General features: G+C 43.4%; 1 protein-coding gene across 3 annotated transcripts; it reads left to right on the top strand.

The window, feature by feature from the left end:
- The first annotated feature begins 84 nt into the window (after positions 1 to 84).
- On the top strand, positions 85 to 17,045 carry IL4R (interleukin 4 receptor). 3 transcript variants are annotated; one of them, XM_064461265.1, is made up of 11 exons: positions 109 to 541; positions 2,136 to 2,260; positions 5,485 to 5,598; positions 9,460 to 9,601; positions 10,467 to 10,621; positions 11,660 to 11,814; positions 12,376 to 12,532; positions 13,326 to 13,425; positions 14,050 to 14,119; positions 14,254 to 14,330; positions 14,437 to 17,045. In XM_064461265.1, the coding sequence occupies exons 3-11, from the start codon at positions 5,529 to 5,531 to the stop codon at positions 16,724 to 16,726; spliced, it is 3,216 nt and encodes a 1,071-aa protein (XP_064317335.1). In that variant the 5' UTR covers positions 109 to 541; positions 2,136 to 2,260; positions 5,485 to 5,528; the 3' UTR covers positions 16,727 to 17,045. The 3 variants fall into 3 exon arrangements, with proteins under 3 accessions (XP_064317336.1, XP_064317335.1, XP_064317334.1); XM_064461264.1 differs by lacking the exon at positions 2,136 to 2,260; XM_064461266.1 differs by lacking the exons at positions 2,136 to 2,260; positions 14,254 to 14,330 and having other exon boundaries at positions 85 to 541; positions 14,437 to 14,646.
- Positions 17,046 to 17,441: the final 396 nt, after the last annotated feature.

Below are 17,441 nucleotides of genomic sequence, written 5' to 3'. Positions count from 1 at the left end.
GTGGCGGCAGCGGCGGACGCTCCCCGCGGCTCGGGCGGAGGTGGGCCTGGCTGAGGCGCGCTCCCGCCGCCGCGGAAGGGCGCTGGCGGGGCGGGGCGGCCCCAGCCGGGAGCCGCGGGGTTCGCGCCCCCATCGTCCTCCCGAGAGCTCGGCGGTGCGGTGGCTCCTCACCGCCCCGGGAGCGGGCCAGGCTTCGCGGGCAGCCGGTGGCCGGGACCCGCCCCGTCCCGTCCCGCCCCGTCCCGTCTGCCCGCGGTCCCGTGCGGGGCCCTCGCGCGGACCCGGCCGCCTCCGGGGTCCGTGGGCGGCGCCGCGCTGGCAGCGGCGGGCCGGGGCGTGCCCGCGCCGCCGACAGCCGCTTCCGCCGGGCCGCGCCGCGGGGAGCGCTCCGCGGCGGGGCGGAGAAGGCGCACTGAGGAGCGCCGTGCCCGTGTCGGGGCAGACCCGCGGGTGCCGCGGCGCAGGGACCGCACCGGTCCGGATCGAAGCCCGGGCGCCGGAGCCCGCCGCGCCGCTCCGACCGGGAGCCGGACCAGGCAAGGTACCTGTGGCGGCTGCCCCTTCCCCCCGCCCGGCGGAAGGAGAGCCTCCCCTTTACCAACTGCGGCCGGAGCCGCGTTCGTGCTGTCCGCGGCTGCGGCGGCGCTGCCGTTCTCCGGCCCACGCTGGGGGGCCCGGTGGGGTGGCGGGCCCGGTGGGGCGGGGGCGGCCGGGAGGGCGCGGGGCTGGCGGTGACTCGGGTAGGCTTCCCGTCGCTGCCGCGAAGCGTCCCTCGGTCTTGTCGGGACCCCGGGCGCGGGCGGGGGGTGCGGGGGTGCCGGCAGGTGCCGGGGGCGGAGGGGCGCCGGGCGCTGCCGGAGCCCGCGAGTCGGCGGACGTTGCCGTTGGCCGAAGCATGTTCCCTTCCCTGCGGTGGTTTGGCCGAGGCGCTGCTCTGGGGACGCCGTCGGACCGCGCCGGTGCGGGGCGCGGGGGCTCGCCGGGGGCTCCCCGGGGGCTGGAGGCGCGAGTGCTGCTGCGCCGCGCCCGTGGGAGACGGCTCGGCCGGGCCGCTCCCAGCCTCAGGTTTCGGTCTTTAAAAACCGCTCCCTGCGGGTACGGATTGTAACAGAATTTAAGACCCATTTATGCTAAACTCTCAGAACGGGGGGTTCGGAAACGTAGGGTCAGGAGTGAGCTGTTCTAGTCTCTTTAGTCCAGACGTTTTGTGGTTTTGGTATTTTTTTTTCAACGCGTCCGAATTCAGCAGCTTCCGTAGTTCCTGTCAGTTCTAAATCAGAAAATATCCAGAGTTATCTTGCTGTTTGCAGACTACGATTTGCAGTTTGTCAGACTAGGTGACGGTACGGTATTCCTTAAAGGCCCAAATGACATGTTGTTATGCGCTTTGCTGAATTCTGTCATCTCAGCGTGAAAATACACTGGAATGAAGAAGCTTCAGCTTAAGTCATAAATAAAAATTGACCAGTTCAAGTTTTTTTTAAAGAGAACCCATCTGCTTATTTTGAGAGGTTCTCATATTTATGAGGAGAGTTTATCCAGATGTGCCCTGTCCCACTCTAGAAACGCAGATATCATTTGTAGGTTGCTGCATAAAATGGCATTAATTGTAAGTGTCCGAAACTGCATGAAGGATTTTGTGGAATGAGGATGCCATTGACATATTATTAAAATTAATTAATTAAAAAGGACAAAATGGAATGTCTTGTTCCTTTAAAATCCACCATTCTGAAGTTAAATTCCTTCTTTAGTTATCATATAATGTTGCAGGCAATACTGCATTAGATAAGCAATAATATGTGTGTTACACCCTTTAACATAAAAATTGGGCTAAAGCCTTCCCACTAAAGAATCCGTAATCTAAGGACCTGGTCATGGATTTGAGTTTCTGCTTACCCAGTGCTTCCCGCGGCAGTGGTCTCAGCAAGAAGAGGTAGCGGTAGCGCAGTGGTGTATGAATCAAATAGCAAAGAAGCATGTGGGAACGGTTTACTGTTCACTTTAGGTAACGCAAAGGGCGAGCTGTGGAATTTTATCTATTGGCCCTTCGCTGAGCAAAGTTGCCATCCTTAGTTATTGGAACTTCTAACTGTCTCCCAGTCTGCCCTTTCATCTAAATCTCCTCCTTACTGTAGTGTACAGGACTCCCTCCTCAGCTTCCAAATTCTTGTGAAAACCCACTTTGTCTGAGACGCCTACACTTTTCACCATACACATACTTCATGTGGTTGCCTCTGGCAGTCACACTGCATGTCAAAGGGTAGGTATTATGATTTGTGTTCCTGTGGGTCTGCCATTTTGTATAAGTACTTAGGGGAAAAAATCCATTAAAAGCAGTAATTAAGAAAGACGGAAATTACTCCCTTTCTTCTTTTCAAATTTTGATACAAAACCAGAACTTTTGTGTGGCTTTGCTATATACTGCTTATCTTGCTTTAGTCTGCAGTTACAGCCAATGTTTTAAACCAGAAAGAATAATATAAGATGCACTTTAGTTTTAAAAAGAGAGTTTTAAAATACGGAGCGGTCCTTTGCCTGTACAACTGCAGCAAAGGTAAATTAAGCAGTCTTATGTAGAAATCACTATTGCCTGTCTTTTGGCTGTGAGTTACTCTTTGAGCATAACAATTTTGCATATTGTGCCTGTTGATTAAATGTGACCCTAATTTATTTAGAAGCCCAGACCAGAAGTTACTATTGTTTTTCTTGATAGATTTCAATCATTTCGTATTTTTTTTTAAGAGACAAAAATGATAAATGATAAAAGCACGTAGCTTGTGCCAGTAATCACGTAGACCCGCTTCCAGCCCCTGTAGAGATTTCTTTCATAGTTTTGGGGAAGTAATTTATGTCTTTTACACCTTACTTTCCTCAAATATATTGGTATTACTGGGTTTGCTGTGATTTTAGTGTTCTCTATATCTGTTATATACTTTTTTAAGATTGGTATTTCATTGTTTGATGTAAAGAAAAACGTAAGACGTGACAGACAGGAAAGCTACTGCAATTTTAAAATTATATCCTTTTGCATTGGATTTACTCTTATTACTACTCTTATTAAAAAAAAAAAAAGTTTGCAGTGTCATTAGAGCTACGGGTTAACTCCATTTTCATCAACATATGCAGATCTTTTCTCCTGTGGGGGAGATATTTTTGCTCTGCCATCTGCTGATTCATACATGCTTATGTGCTACAGGATTCTCTGCCAAAGTTTTAAGAGTTTCTTGGAACTCCAGTCATGCGACAGTATTACTTAACAATGGACTGGAAAGCAAACACTTCCTCTCTTGAGAATTCCGGGAAAAAGGAGGAAAAGAAAAAGGTGTTTCAGGGTTTTTTTTATGCTGGAGCAGTTTGCTCTTTTTTCCTGAGCAGCAGCAGACACTTGTGTTCTTTTCAAAAAATTTATTGCTACGCATGGTCACGTTCTGTCTGTTCCCAAAATGTGAAAAGCTCAGCTCTTGAGTAATAATTTTCTTGAGCATTTATGAGAGATTTGTCTTTCAAGTATGTCCTTTAATTACTGGATGAGTAGTAACTGCCTCAGAAAAGGTCTAAAAAAGAGTTTCCATTCTAATCTTCTGTTTTCACTGACAGCGCTCTTATCCCTTAACCTCTGAGACTGACATTTTCCATCTTTAATTTTTAGAAGCTTGTTTTAAAGAGTGGTCAATCATGCATGTGAGAAGGAAGAAATATAGTATCAGTAAATGTGACTTTTCTGACAAGCACAGAAACTTGGTTATGAGGTAAAAAGCTTTGGAGCTGAATCCGACATACTGAAGTAAAGACTGATCCTAAGTGAAGTACTAGTACTTCTAAATATACTGAAAGAAAAAAAAAAAAAGATTACATTGCTACATTTCACAATAGTTTATGTAGATATAGTTGTCAATAAAAGGTGTGGTCTTTATAAAAAAGTGATTTTTCTGTCCCTTACTCAGCTGAGAAAGTCTGGCTGCAGCCTACCTTGTGTTTATTCAATTTGAATATTTGAAAACAAGTATTCAGCAGCTGAGCCAGAGAATGTTCCCCGTTCTGGAGAGAGGTTATTTGAGGGGATATGGCTTTGGTAGCATGCCTTTGAGGCTGCACATCCTTACACATATACAGTGCCCACATGCATACTTCCAAAAGGTCATTACATTTTTCCAAAGCTTAACAAGTTTATACCGTGGCAGAGTTGCTGATCTCTTGCGAATTCCTTCTGCCTCGTGTGCTGATGAAACTTGAACCCGTCAGAGGCGTCAGAGGTTGTTCTGCTACTTTAGTTGGAGCAGGGGGTGTTGAAGCACCACCAGCAACTAAGTTCCAAGGGTCTTTTCTGCTTCGGAATCTAACCAAACTTCTGCAGAAAGCCCAGCACCACTCTCCTGCTAAAGGAGATCTTATGTGAAGTTCTCCCCGCTTTATTCAATCACACAGAATCATGAGGGTTTGAAGACAAAAATAACGTGCCACTTAGGAGCTTTGCAGATGTCAGCAGGGAAACTGTAGCATGCAAGTAGTAAGAACACTGCATCCAGCCTGAGATAGGAAATACCGAGAGCATGAGAGGAAGGGACGAAAGGGTGGTGTATTAACAGACAATGTGCTGCTGAACAAGTTTTATCCCTCTTTATACTGAATGCAAAGTCATGGTTATTCCATATTAGCATTACTTTAGCTACAAATCTACCCAAATTTTAAATGCATCACATACACTTCTAGTGATATGAAAGCTGGTGGCCATATCTAACCAGGAATATGATCATCCACTAAATGGCTACATTGCATCAGCAAAAGAATCTTGGGGAAATAAATTTTTTTAAAGTCTTAAATTAATTTTTAAACCTGTTTTCAGTTTACTTAAGCAGCTTCGATGTGCTTAAAGAATTCACAAATGTAAAAGCTGCATAATTTTCCTTCTCTGAAGTTTTGCTGGTTCTGTCATGATTACGTATGTGTTTTACAGCATCTTTCTAATTATTTACTGGTTTAATGAATCTGCATTCTGTTGAAGCAAGGCTAGAGCTCTTTGCTAAAACCGTTTTCAGGAGGATGATATCCTTATTATTTAGGGTGCTGGTGACAGGACTCGGTGAAAACGTTTTAGTCAATAGATCAGACACTTCACTCCTAAATTCTTTCAGTCTCAGCAGAATCATAGGGCTTTGGGGACATGCTGACTGCCAATGATTCTGGTCTAGTGCTTACCCTTTTAGTACCTCACATGCTAGCAGCTTTGCTCTTCTAGTAGCTGAAAAGAGAGGTCCGCTGCCAGTGTCAGTCTAGTATCCTCTGTATTAAAACTTGGCAGAAAAGTCTTCTTGCTCATTTGTATTGCCCTTACTCTTCTCCATTTCTCATTGTTCCATGAGCTAACTTTAGGGGGATCAGGCACTGCAGGAGATCTGAATCCTAACATCTAGCAGAGTGGTAGGAAGAACTACACCTTTAACTGGGACACTGTTGTAAGCTTATTATAATGTTTTCTGTTGGCAGAATTTTAGCACAGCTTGTCCTACTGAACCTGGCTAGTGTCAGTGATGGCAAGACTCCCAAGTGCTGCACTGCATACCCTGTGGATCCTTTTCTTTTCATATATGAGAAACAAAGGTATGTTTGTCAATGTTTTAAATTATTATACTGAAATTTTCATCGATGGCATTTTCCCTTGACTAGTAGGCAACACTATTATCATTAATTAACTAATATAAAATGTGTAACTTCAAATTTCAGAAATATACAGATACTAGAATAAATTCTTAGATTTTTTTCTTTTTATTGACCTTTTCCTTATGGGCAAGAAAAAATAGGAATTTACAGGAAGAAGAAACTGAGGTTTGGCAAGTCATCTCCCTGCGCCCCTGTTACCGAGTCTCTGTTGGACAGCTTGCTGCAGACAGGGTGCTCAGCAATAACGCAGGGACATCTCTCCGGAAATCCCACGAGAGCAGGCAGCGCTCACTCTCATTTGCTTATTTTCACAACGGCCACTGCTCGCTGTGTGGGACCTCGCGGGAGCTATGCTCGTTGAACGCAGCCTGTAGATCTGCTGTTAAAGGGCATCTGTCAGCTTGCGTTCCCCAGCTGTGCGGAGTTATTAAGTTGTAAAACTTAGTTGATATGGAAGGCGTTTTGGAGGCGCTTGCTGCGAGACGTGACGTGCTCTGACCTGTGCCTGTGCGGGGGCAGGTGATTGACGTGTGGTGTCCTAGGTGTTCTTCAGTGCACCGTTCTTGTGGTCCGGCAGGATGTCTAGCTGCTTTAAGTCTTAATGCTGATGGTTAGTTAATGGTTATTTTCCAAAGTTCAGCTGGCAGGGGCTGAATACGAAAATGTTTTTTTTCCTTGTATCTTTTATGATATTTAATTATAAAGACAAGTTAGATATATAAAAATCACGTTTTCCAACAATTCATTTTTATTTTCTGGAAAATGAACTTTTTATTTTACTTTCTGTAGTTTTTAAGTAGTTTTGTAGTGTTCTACAGGTTGTTGGTTGTCTTGTGGGCATTTTTTTAAAGCAAACAAAAATAGTTAAACAAAAATTAAAAATAGCCTGTCTCTAAAAAAAGGTTTATTAGCTACTTTCTTATGTACTATGAAATAGTACAATTTGAATTTGAATTAATGAGAAGGATCAAGGTTTGCAAGAGTGCAGTGGCTGCGTCATCTGATCTAGGTAATCCCACGTTTTCTGTCAATGATCTTTATCAAGGTTTAATTTCACAGATTTCCTTCCCCCCCACCCACCTAGTCAACTACATGTTTTAAGTTTCTTCAGTGTGGTATTCTAGTTGAGGATTAAAAAAGAAATCCAGTATTTCAGTTCCCTTTTTTAACTACACGAACTGAAAACAAACTCTGTACTACATGTGGTTTCAGAAGGAAATTCTCAAATATCTGAGGTTTAAAAAAATATGGCGTACAGAGATGGAAAAGGGAGAAGGTCACAGGAAAAGAATACAGAAGATAATTTAGAGTTCTGGAAAGGCATGAGGACACTGAAAGGAAGGATAAAGCAAAGCTGCTAATCGTCATAGCATAACGCAGCAGAGTGAGCTTTGTTTAATTGAAGTATTCTTGAAAGTGAAGACCGTTAACACATTGAAAAATAATGATGTTCACCTTTAAAGGGCTTAAAATGTTAGTACTTCTTTTAAAAGTGCATCTTAAAGTGTGGGAAAAAAGAAGAAACTAACAATAAAACCACAAAGGGCAACCCAATATAAACAACAGCAACAGGATAAATAGATAATGGTTCTTTTAAAACAAACGAGCAGTGTGACTGTTAGAGTATTGCAGAATTTTAATCTTGAACTTGCTGCTTTTCTGATGATTCTTGGGTTTTTTTGAAGAATCAGAGACCTTGCAGAACAAAAGGGAACTACATGTGGTGCTGCAATCCAGAAAGGATATAAGAGTGATAGTTCTTATCTACAAGATAAATATCTAGCCTTGGTAACTAAAAAAAAAAAAACCAAAACATTTTCTAAATATTTGAACACTAATGAAACCGTGAGCTGCAGTCAGTTCTAGGTTTATGACCAGTCAATATACCAGACAATTTAGATGATGGTTTTTATAGAACTTTTCAGTGGTTCCTTGACATTGCCATACATCCTCATTTGCCTAAGTGAGACTCACTAAGGTTGTTGAACTTAAGTGATCCAGGACTGCTTGGTCGTCAAGTTTTGTGGGAGGCCTTTTAGAAAGACAAGTGAAAGTGATGTGTGGATTTTAATGAGGGTGAAAGACCATACGCACTGACGGTAGTAAACAATTAAGTGTTTATTTGAGTCAGGTTTTTACTGAAGTACCAGCGGGTCTGGTGGTAGGTCCTGTTGTGTGTAATGTATCACGTCCACCAAAAGGTATTTGACCATCACGTTTATTACTTTTGCAGATACTGTACTGTATCAGAGTATGCAGAAGTGATGTCAGAATAAATGACACAAGTGGACTACATAAAAGTAGAGATGTAAGAAGGATCAAATGAAATTAGGCATTTTTGACAACGAAAGTTTTTGCTTGGGAGAAATAATCTGAAACTTAGGGACCCATTGGAAAGAATAAGCCCGTGAAGCAGCAGTGGCTGAAGGACAAGGGCCTTACAGGATGTGAACTGTTGGCAACTTAATCTTGAATTTGCAATGTAAATGACAAGAATGGAGAGATAGTAATGTTCTGGGCCGTGTAAACAAATTTATTTACATATTATAGGGAGATGGAATCATGTCTTTATGTGGCCCTTGTATAAGTGCCACAGGAAACTTTCTAGCAGAATCTCTTAGGAAACTCTCAGAAAAATATCAGTTAATAAGATTCTGAAAACCAGCCAAAGCTATTCTAAACTTTTACGGGGATAGAGCTGTGGAGCAGAAGAGGAGGATTTAGATCTGTACAACTTGTGAAAGAAAAGGGAGATATTTTTAATATTTACCAACAACAGAGAAGTTAAACATCAAAGAGGGCAAAGAACTGTCTGGGATGATAAAAGTATTAGCTATTTCCGACTGCTTCATTTAGAAATGATCACATTCCAGTACCACATTCGACACACTGTTAGTCCTAATAGCGGCATGGCCTTACCGTCACATAGCTCCTCCTCTTCAGTTCCTTGTTTTGCTCATGTGGAGTGCATTGAAATAATGGAGGATGAGGCTGAAAGGGATACTGAGGATTGTGTATTCCATTTCTTTTTCCAGTTCTAACAAAGATATTTTGGCCAATTTTTTCTATTTTTTCTTAAATACTGCCAGTGAAAGAGATTGTAAACATGAACATTGGGAGTGCAGAGACTTTGGGCTTTTCCGTACCTTCTCAGTGCCTGGAACAATGTGACTCTCAATCTCTCCGGGTCTCCGAACACTATCATACCAACAAAAAGTGGAAGACAACAGGAAATACTGAGTGAAATTAAGACAAGGTGTAACTAGAAGAAAGCCTGTGACAGGAAGATCTTGTAGGCAGTGGGGAACTGCTCTGGGGAGGCAGAGGTCATGCATCTGGGAAGCGTAGAACCACTGAAGAGAAAGCACGAGTACATGCCTGTAGGCAGTGATCTTGGTCTGACTCTGTTAATTATCTGCTGTTTGGCTTTTGAACCTTTTGTATTTAACACACAGGATGATGGTGTTTTATAATTAAATGTTGATGTCATCTAGATAGAGCTATCAGAATCAGATTTTCTATGCTTGGAAGACTGTGTTGGATGAGCTGTGCCTTTATATTTCAATATTACTACTGCAGACCTTCTTCCTCTCCAAGACCGTAGATGTTGTCCCCAGAAAGGTGGAGACATTTGGTGACAAGCATCTCTTTCCATTTACCCAGAACATAAAAAATAACAATGCTTTCACTTAATTTACAGGGGGTTGGTAGTTATGTTTTGATAGAGAAATGAATGTTTCTGCTTAGTCCAATTTATTATTTTGATTCTTTTTCTTCTCATTGTGTGCTGCTTCTCCCTAGTTATGGCTGGAGAACGTGTACAGGAATTTGCATGCTTCACTGACTATGACAAAGAGCTGGTTTGTCACTGGAAGGTGCCTGCACAAACAAATTGCTCCAAAGAATTCCTGCTTCACTACAGGACGGCATTTCTTCCTATGCAGTAAGTATTACATTATCATTGTTGAAACTTCATATATCCTATAGCCATTATCAGCTTTGATTCCCTTCCCCTACCATGGGTGTCTGGGACAAAATATTATCCAGATTATTCTTCCTGGCAGGAAGAAAATGGGTTGCTGCAATTAACAGCACGGTCTGGTCAGTGGTCTACTCTTCTGCAGACACCTCTGTACTCTCAGTACAGAGGAGTGATCAGGTCTTACTTGTAGGAGTGGTAGGGCGCTCCTGAGTTTACTCAACCTTCATTTCATGCGAAATTTTACCTCCTTCAGGAGAAATCTAACCTAATTTACCAGTCTAGCCTGTGTGAAAGGTACTCTTCCCTGGAGCTCAGGTGATTATCTCTGCATAGAGTCTGTGTGTTCAAGCACAGACTGTGTCCCAGTTCTGCAGCAAGGCCAATCATCATCTCCTACAAACGACGATGCATCCGAGCTCTCCTGTTCCTCTCCATATGATTTCACCATACAGACATCCAAATAACCTCTCTTTGTACACCATAGTAAACCTGTTCCTATTCTAGCAAGCTATCAGTCCACTCCTTCAGAGGTTGAAGTGTGACAAAGGGTGTTCATTTTTCCTCTTGGGACCAATTCTTAGCCTTTTTGTCAAGTTTTTTGTTTGTGCAATACAGATATCCAAGGGGTGTTTGGGGAGGGTGGGTTATTTCGGCGTTGGGGGGAGCTCAGTTTTGGTTTGGATTTGTTTGGGCTGAATGTTTCTAGGAACTGAGCTGCTTTGTCTCAGATTTGATCAGTTCTACACATTGGGAAGCCTGATTTCAGCTTCTCAAAAAATAGTGTGCCACACTCTAAACATCACGGAATTTTCTGCCTGTTTTTCAGAAATCATGTGTGTGTTCCTGAGAATGGAAAAGACAGTTTAAGGTGCACTTGCACAATATGTCGGGATTATTTTGTGTCAGGCCTCACGTATATTCTAGCTCTACAGTTCAATGGGACTGATACGTGGAATTACAATGTTACCCCAGCCCTGGTTGGTAAGAACCTCTTTATTTTGTCACCAGGACATCTGGTTCCAGGCTTTGCAATCCTAGCTGACTCCTCATGCATGTCACTGGAACGGTTTTTCCTTATCAGAAGTGAAAAGTGCCGTGTTGGGTTAAATACAAAACCCATTTGGCTTAGAAAGCTGATCCTGGAGTAGATTCTTAAGGAAAGAGTGTAAGTAATGGGGCAAGCAGAGAATGATTCTTCCTCTAGCTGTACCCTTTCAGCAGCCAGCCAGCAGCAGTTTGGAGGCCTAGACATGTCTTTAGTGCATTTTACTTGTGGCTGTAGAATTCAAGGATGAAGAGGAATGTGCTCCTTCCAGTTTCTAGAAGGACACTAGGCTATCCATTCCTGTCTCTGTCATGCTCTGATTTTTCATGCTAGTTGAATCATCCCCCTGACAGAGATTTTTACAGTAATTGCTGTTGGATTATAACAACCAGTGATAAAAAACTAATGACTCTGCTCTTTCACAGGACAGAGTGTAAATACAGTTTATGTCTCTCTACAGGCACTTGCCACTTCAAACACTCAGAAGTCATTCACATACCTTGGGCAGGCAATCATCTGCATCAATGAACTGGTTCTTTTCAGAATACTTGATTTTTGCTGCTGCTTATCAGCAGAGTAAGCAGGAGCCTGCATCAGTTTCTGAAGAGGCAGGTAGCCAGGACACCCTGGCTGTAGAGTTGTCAGAAGCTCTTTGCCTAGCCCATGGCACAGCGTGCTGTTGTGAGGGCACAGGTGGTTCCCCTTTTTCCAGGCTGAAAGCTGCGTCCAGTGTACCAAAAGGTTGAACCTGCAGTTTGTTCAGCCAGCTTGAGGATTCAGTGCTTGTCACGGAGTACCTTGCTGTTGCTCTGTTTTGGCCTCACAAGTATATACTTGTGCTGCAGCATGGTGAAAAGGGCTAAATGCATCGGCTGTGGTGAGATTCTGGTCCGGGGTGAATGTTTGTCTCTCTGCTTCTCCGTCAGTGCTTTCCAATTGCCATGTTCTCCTTAATTGTGTTTTTTAACATACAGTTAAGCCAAGGGCCCCGAAAAATCTTGCCGTTGAGAAAGCTGAAAATGGTAATTTCAATCTGAGCTGGCGGGAGAGCTACTCTCCTCCATCCATGCTCTCTGGACAGCCGGTCATCTATGAAGTGAAATACTGGAGGAAGCAGCACCCGACAGAGGTAAGAGACAGCCAGTCTCTTAATTTTCTGTCTCTCTGGAGCTTTCAGGTTTAAAAAGTCCTCTGAAAGGCCTTGAAACCATTTCATTAATACTGGTGTAAGAGCCAGAAAGGGCAAGTCCCACAGTGTTCCTGATCACACACTTGCCCCAAGGTGCTTCAGCTGGGCTTTAAAGGGCTGAAACTCTTCTGACTGGGCAGAGACTGAAAATACAATGCTGCTGTTCCCTGAACTTCATTTGCTCCTTAGACATGAGGGAGCTGGAGGCTGCTCGTGACTCTGCGGCACACTTGAGGCATTTCAGACACCCTCCTGAACAATCCAGCTCTTTAGGACTGGGCTTCTTCTGGTAGGGGAAGAACACGCATGGTGGCATGTCACAAATACCGCCCACTCGTGACAACAAAATGCAGTACCACACACAGCAGATTAGGTGTACAGTCATTCATTTGCTCATTTGTGAAAAGTCGCTGAAACACTTAACAGTATTTTATCTAATTGCTGTCACTAACCCTTGACCTCATAAAGAAATCTAAGTGAACCTTCTCACTTTCTTTTCAGGTTTCTGTAAAAGCAATTAACTACCAGGCAAAAAGCTTTGAAATTCCTGCAAGCTCCTTGAGGAGAGGCTACGATTACATTGCAAGTGTAAGGTGTAACTATACAGAATACCCAGCCTACTGGAGTGAATGGAGTGAAGAAGTCGAATTTCACTATGGTTAAGTATCGTAACAAACAGCAGCTTGATAAAAGCATGGTATAGTTTTATAAACCATATCGTACATACCCCGCTGCTCTCCTCTCAGAGGACAGTTATGGAATCATCATCTTCATCCTTTTGAATGTATTGTGGATAGATCTGTGAAGGCTTCCAAAGACACTAAACATAAAAAGGCAACTCCTGGGGACGCTAAGGAAGAGAAGACCAAGGGAAGTTGGATTATTTAGTCTTGTGAAAAAGCTGAAAGGGGCTGTGTTTATTCTCTATAAGTATTTTGTGAAGTAGACACCAGGGAAGGAGAAGAGCTATTTAAACTAAATAACAACATTGACGTAAGAGCAAGTGGATACAAATGAACAAGAGAGATTTAGGCTGCAAATTAAGCAATACTTTAACCATCAGAGGGCTGTGGGTTTATTAAAAATCTCTGAAGGGCAACAGAGAGGACAAGAAGTATAGCTGCACTACAGTGGAGATGATGATGCTATTTTAGGGACTGTGTGACGGGTTTGTCCCCGAGAGCTGATAAATGGCCTCACAGTACATGTTGGCTCCAGCTCCTAGAGCTCACACCAACTGACTGCAGTACCTGCACTGACCTTTCAGACTTGCCACACACCATCGCCACTGGTAGCTGTGTATCTCCTGTTGTTTATCTGCCGGAGGCTTTATTTTACATCCTCTAAAGGAGCGTTTTATAAGGTGCAAAAAAAGAGCAATGAATTTGGTATTGCCAGTACTTTATATATATTTACATGTGTGTCTGCATATAAATACGTTTATTTAACAGATTACCAAGTAACAGCTGAAGACATTCTGCAGATGGCTGTTCCCATATCCTGCATACTGATCATGGCAGTATCTGTAATTTGTTACTTCTGTTTTACCAAGTAGGTATCATCCTCCTGTTCACCAGTTTTATAGAGTAGCATTTTGCACAGATATCAATATTGCTATTGATTAGCTGAACGTCTAGTAGTACAGGAATCTACCATTTTGGTTTTTCTCAACATCTTTATCTCCCTATGAACGAACGTTTTATAAACAAGAATCACTTGCACTCTGTAATTTTCTGAAGAGATAACTGAATATTCTATATTGATCTTACTAGAATGGGCTTGTTACAGACTCCAAAACAGGCTGCAGTTATGGCGTTTGTCAGTTTTGGACCCCAGTCTTTGCTGAAGTTTCAGTAACAATCATTAAATACCTGTATTTCTTTTCAGACTTTTTTTTAGTGGTAATGTGAAAGTAGGACCCTATCTTCTTCGCAGATCATTTCAAACATGATTAGAACAACATGTGACTGTGGTTGTGCAGAGCAGTCACGCACCAAACTTATAAACATCTTTGCGCAAGTTTAATGAAGAGCAGCATTTGGAGATGCACAGAACAAGCACTTCCTGTTGCTGCAATGCAGATGGCGAAGAGGGAGAGAAGAGCAGAAGAGGGAAGTGTACACTGATGAAGCCAAAATACAGTCAAAGCAAACAATTTTAATTCTTCCCTTGCAGAGTGAAGAAAGAATGGTGGGATCAAATCCCAAATCCAGCCAAGAGCCATTTGGTCGTAAAAAATGTCAAGGTAATTTAAAGGCTTTGCAAAAAATACCTTTCCCTGATCACCAGAAGTAGAATATGAGTGCTATTGTCTCACTAGTGCAGGGGATACTAAATACAATTTGCATGTGTCCTAAATCTCATTTGTATCTTTATTAGTTTTCAGTTTTGTGCTACATTGATGATATTAAGTTCCCTTTCCATGACTTAAAGCAGAGTCATATGGAAAACCAAATGTAAGTAAGATAAAGGAAAAAAAAAAAAAACCTCTGCTTTACAGCATAGAATAGTTTCCTGTTACATAAACATTAACTATCCTTTCCTTTTGAATTCCAAAAACAGAAGTTGCAAGAACTGTCTGGCTCAAAGTTCATCAAGCCAAAACTTCAAAGGAAAAGATAACATCAGAAATGTTGAGAAATCTTGCAGTTGCCACAGCAAGTCTGCAGAGTGGTTTCCAAAAGGCAGCAGTGCAGTTTTAACCCCTGAGACAATTCTGGTTGAAGAGTCTATTGAAATCTGTGAATGTTTAACAGACATTGAGGCTGAGAGCCAAGAAGACACTAGTGACCAGTTCACCACATTTGAGCCTTGTGAGAGCAGTGTCAGTGCTTTCAGAGAGCACACAGAACACAATGATGCACTAGCTAGCATGTTTATTGAGCTCCTGGCAGATGAAAACAACATGCAAGACAATAAAGACCCAGACATCATCGCAGGTGAGAGTAAAACCTTTGAGAAACTTGAGTCAGAAAATCCATCACAGGAAAATCCAAAAGAAAGTGCAGCACAGAGCCAGCAGCCATGGGATATTTCTCACGCAGCTTCCCTTTTCACCAAAGCCTCTCAGGATGACTACAATTGTAGTACAGCCAGCAAGAAGTCAGAACAATCAGAAGAATCCTTTGAATCTGGCTATCAGAGCTCCAGCATAAATTCTGCTTCTCTGGACGCAAAAGATCTTCAACATATGGTTCATCAGAGCCTTTTTCCATGCAGTTCTAAAGGTCAGCATGACTCCTGTGTCCTGATTCAGGAGTCTCCAGATAAACCATGCTTTGGGACCAAAAAAGACGGAATAAGCAACCCTGCACACAAGAGTTTTGATACCCTTGTGCCTCCATCCATGGGGCCATGTAGTTCTGCGTATAAGAGCTTTGACACCCTTCTCTCTCCGTCCGTGGAGCCCTGTGATTCCGGCTACAAGAGCTGTGACACCCTGATGTCTCCATCCGTGGAGTCCTGTGGTTCTGGCTACAAGAGCTTTGATGCCATGCTGTCTCCATCTGTGGAGTCCTGTGGTTCTGGCTACAAGAGCTTTGACACCCTGATGTCTCCATCCATGCAGCCCTGTGGTTCTGCCTATAAGAGCTTTGATATTCTTGTGTCTGCATTAAAGGAACCAAGTAGCTCTGCGTATAAGAGCTTTGACACCCTGATGTCTCAGTCTATGGCTAACAGTAGCCTGGCTCTGTGTTTTGAAAACATATGCTCCTCACCAGCTTTGACACAGTTTTCAGAGATACCAGAACTTCTCTGCAGAGATCAAATGTATCAATCCCCTAGCAATCAGGCATGTTACACCAACTGCAGATCACCCTGCACTGAGCCTGATTTTCCAAACACCTGTTCAGAGCATACTGATTTTCCATCTTTCTCCACACATGCAAATGACAGTGCTTCGGCTTTCCTACCAGAGGAAGAAATACATAAGCAAGTAACATATCAAAATGTTCAAAAGAAAGCCAATATAATTTCTCGCCCCATTGGACCTCAACCATCTGGTTATCAACCTTTTGATAACGCAGTTAAATGTAATGGTACATACTGTGACAATGACAGGGAGGTTATTTCTAGGTCGCTATATGAACCCTTCATTTGTCTTTTGTACAACAACCTGCGTCAAACCCCTCCAGATGCCATAATCTGTGAACCTGGCCAGAGGACAGATGACCACCTGTGTTTGATTGTACGGGGTTTTGACTGCAGCATTGTCCCAGGTTTAGCCTCTAGCAAGAATGTCACAGAGACCAGTGATGGCAACCTTTGGGTCGTCAACCCTAATGAGCTGTCTAGTGATAGCAAAGATGAAAATATGAGCAGAGATGAACAGCTGGTACATTTGTTAGAGCTAAACTCTCAATATTTTAACAGCAGAGAAAGAAGTATAAAGGGGACAAAACCTAATAGCTTTAACTCTACTGGTAAAGGAATGCAAGAGAGCAGCAGTAACAAGCTAAATACTGACTTTCACTGCCACACACACAACCACTTGAGGAAACTTGGAAATGCGGGGGAAAATAAAGAGGTGATAAGGCATGTGGTGGGCGGGTGTGGCTCGGCAGCTAGCTTACCAGAGGAGTCGCTGGACAGCACTGCGCTAAACGTAGAAAGAAAAACTGCAGAGCCCCTGGAGCTCCTGGTCTCAGACAAGTGGTCACCTTCTCTTTTTGTGGACGATTCCTGTCCTTCTGATTCTTGCACCATTCACAGTGACGGTTCCAGACTAGCACCTGCAGTTAAAAAACGACCAGTAGAACTGTTGAGGGAAAACAACAGGAAGAATGAGAAAAAAATGAAACTTGTACAAGCCCTCGCACAGGAGGACAACTGCTACATGAAGGTAGCCTAGCCACACTTGCCAAGACTGAACCAAACCAGTCTTTGGAAATGAACTGTATGGCAAATTGAACTGTTGCTTGTTCTTCCAGTCTCGCCTGAAGTGAGGGCTGCTACAGTTCAGACCTGGATTCAGTGGGTTGTGACACTCGTGCCTGCTGCAGGGCTGGCGACCAGTATGTGATGCAGGCCCCCGGGGAACAGTAGGGGTTAGCACCTAACAATTGCAGCTACAACTCTGTCAGGGGTGAAGCCGGAGCTAAAGTTTCTCTAGCCATGATTGTTCTCTAAAAAGTGAGCAGCAGCTGCATAAAGTATGATTTCTTAGTACAGTTCCTGTGGTTATTGCCCTGGCTCCGTATGTTGCTTGGGAAGCACACAAAGGTGATGCAGAAGGTGCTGACGCACCTGGAAGTGGGCTGTAGGTGCAGGTCAAAGGGGATGTGACTGACTTGCACGGACAGCATCGCACAGCTTCCGTAAATTATTTACTGGGGGGAGGGAGGTCCGGTGTGCCTAGCCCCAGCATGGAGTATATGTTCCTACTTGCTCAGTCAAGATCTGAAAAAAAGATTACTGTCATTTGGGCTTAAGCAATGCTATTACTGATGATTAGTTCCTTATACTGTAGAGGCAAGCAGAATTATTTCATAATTCTACAGCTGTAAATGGAATCAGATATTTCTAAGCAGTGTTTTCCCAGTAAGTTTATCCAGTTTATGGTCAGG

The sequence above is a fragment of the Phalacrocorax carbo genome, chromosome 10 (genome assembly GCF_963921805.1).
Source record: "Phalacrocorax carbo chromosome 10, bPhaCar2.1, whole genome shotgun sequence".
NCBI classification, from domain to species: domain Eukaryota; kingdom Metazoa; phylum Chordata; class Aves; order Suliformes; family Phalacrocoracidae; genus Phalacrocorax; species Phalacrocorax carbo.
The sequence above is the reverse complement of the archived record's forward strand: the minus strand, read 5'-3'. Positions and strand labels throughout refer to the sequence as shown.